At 81.6% G+C, this 1,094-nt stretch overlaps 1 protein-coding gene across 1 annotated transcript in view; it reads left to right on the forward strand.

Annotated features, from left to right (window-relative positions):
• Nucleotides 1-396: 396 nt before the first annotated feature.
• LOC146586922 (uncharacterized) overlaps nucleotides 397-1,094 on the forward strand; it is a 3,962-nt gene continuing 3,264 nt past the window's right edge. The window contains exon 1 of the mRNA XM_085320456.1: nucleotides 397-1,017. Coding sequence (XP_085176582.1) covers nucleotides 412-1,017 — 606 coding nt within the window. The 5' untranslated portion in view covers nucleotides 397-411. The remainder of the gene's footprint in view (nucleotides 1,018-1,094) is intronic.

Genomic DNA, 1,094 nt, shown 5'->3' on the forward strand with positions numbered 1-1,094 from the left:
CGGCGGTGGCGGCAGCGGGCCGAGCATCCCCGCGGATGCGCCGGGGACGCGCCAAGGTGAACGGTGCGCGCAGGGAGCGGGGCCGGGAGCGGGGCCGGGGACCGCCGGCACCGGGGGCACCGGGCATGGCGACGGCCCGGGCCGAGGAGCGCCGGCAGCCGGGGCAGCCGGGGACGGGCCACCCGGGAGCGGGGCGCAGCCGGGACGCGGCACGGCCCGGGGACACCTAGGAACGGGGACAGCCGGGGCACCGGCACGGGCCGGGCGCAGAGCCCCCCGTGCAGCTCCCCGCGGGGCTGGTGCCACGGGCCCGTGGGGCGACGGCCTGCCCCCCGCGTGCCCGGCGCCGGGGGGCCGCTCACCTCCCGCCCCGCTGTTCCCGCAGGGCCGAGGGCAGCCCGGGCGCTCGCCATGGCCGCGGCCCGGCTCGTCGCCTGGGGGCTGCTCCTGGCCGCCGGGGTCCCCACTGCGGCCGGCCGCCCCCCGCTCCGGGGGACGCTACCGGCCGCGGGGGACCCCAACTCCTCCTGGGGACGCCGCCGGCCGGACTCAGCCCCCCCGGGGGACACGTCCGGGGAGCTCAGCGGCGCCGGGGACCCGGATGGCGAGCGCTGGGCGGACGCCGGCCCCACACGGTGGTCCCGGCCGCTGCCGGCGGGGGCTGTGACCGGGACGCCCGTGCCGCCGTGGCCCTGGGGGGCTGATGACTCCCTGCAGGCGCTGGGGACGGTGGCCACCGCGGCAAGTGCTGGCTGGAGGGACGGCAGCCCGGCCCCGGACGCCGTGGAAGAGCCCTTCATCGCCTGGCACGGACGGGAGGCCGAGGGCCCGGGCGGCCCCCGGATGGAGACCGCGGTGCCCCCCACGGCGGCACCCATGGATGTGGGACGTGGCTCTCTAGGACCAGGCCACGGCTCGTCCGTCGCGAGGACCACCAGCCCCCGGCCGACCGTGTCCACCATCACCCCGCGCCGCGTGCCAGGTTCGGCCGAGGCCAGTGGCCCGGCAGCCCGTGGGGTCCCGCCGGGCCCCTCCGCCGGCCACCTGCGCTCGCTGCCTGGCACCGGGGCCGCCACGCCGGGGGCAGCGGGGCG

This window comes from Rhea americana, unplaced genomic scaffold (genome assembly GCF_003343005.1).
Source record: "Rhea americana isolate MKP2758 unplaced genomic scaffold, rheAme1 scaffold_639, whole genome shotgun sequence".
NCBI classification, from domain to species: Eukaryota; Metazoa; Chordata; class Aves; order Rheiformes; family Rheidae; genus Rhea; species Rhea americana.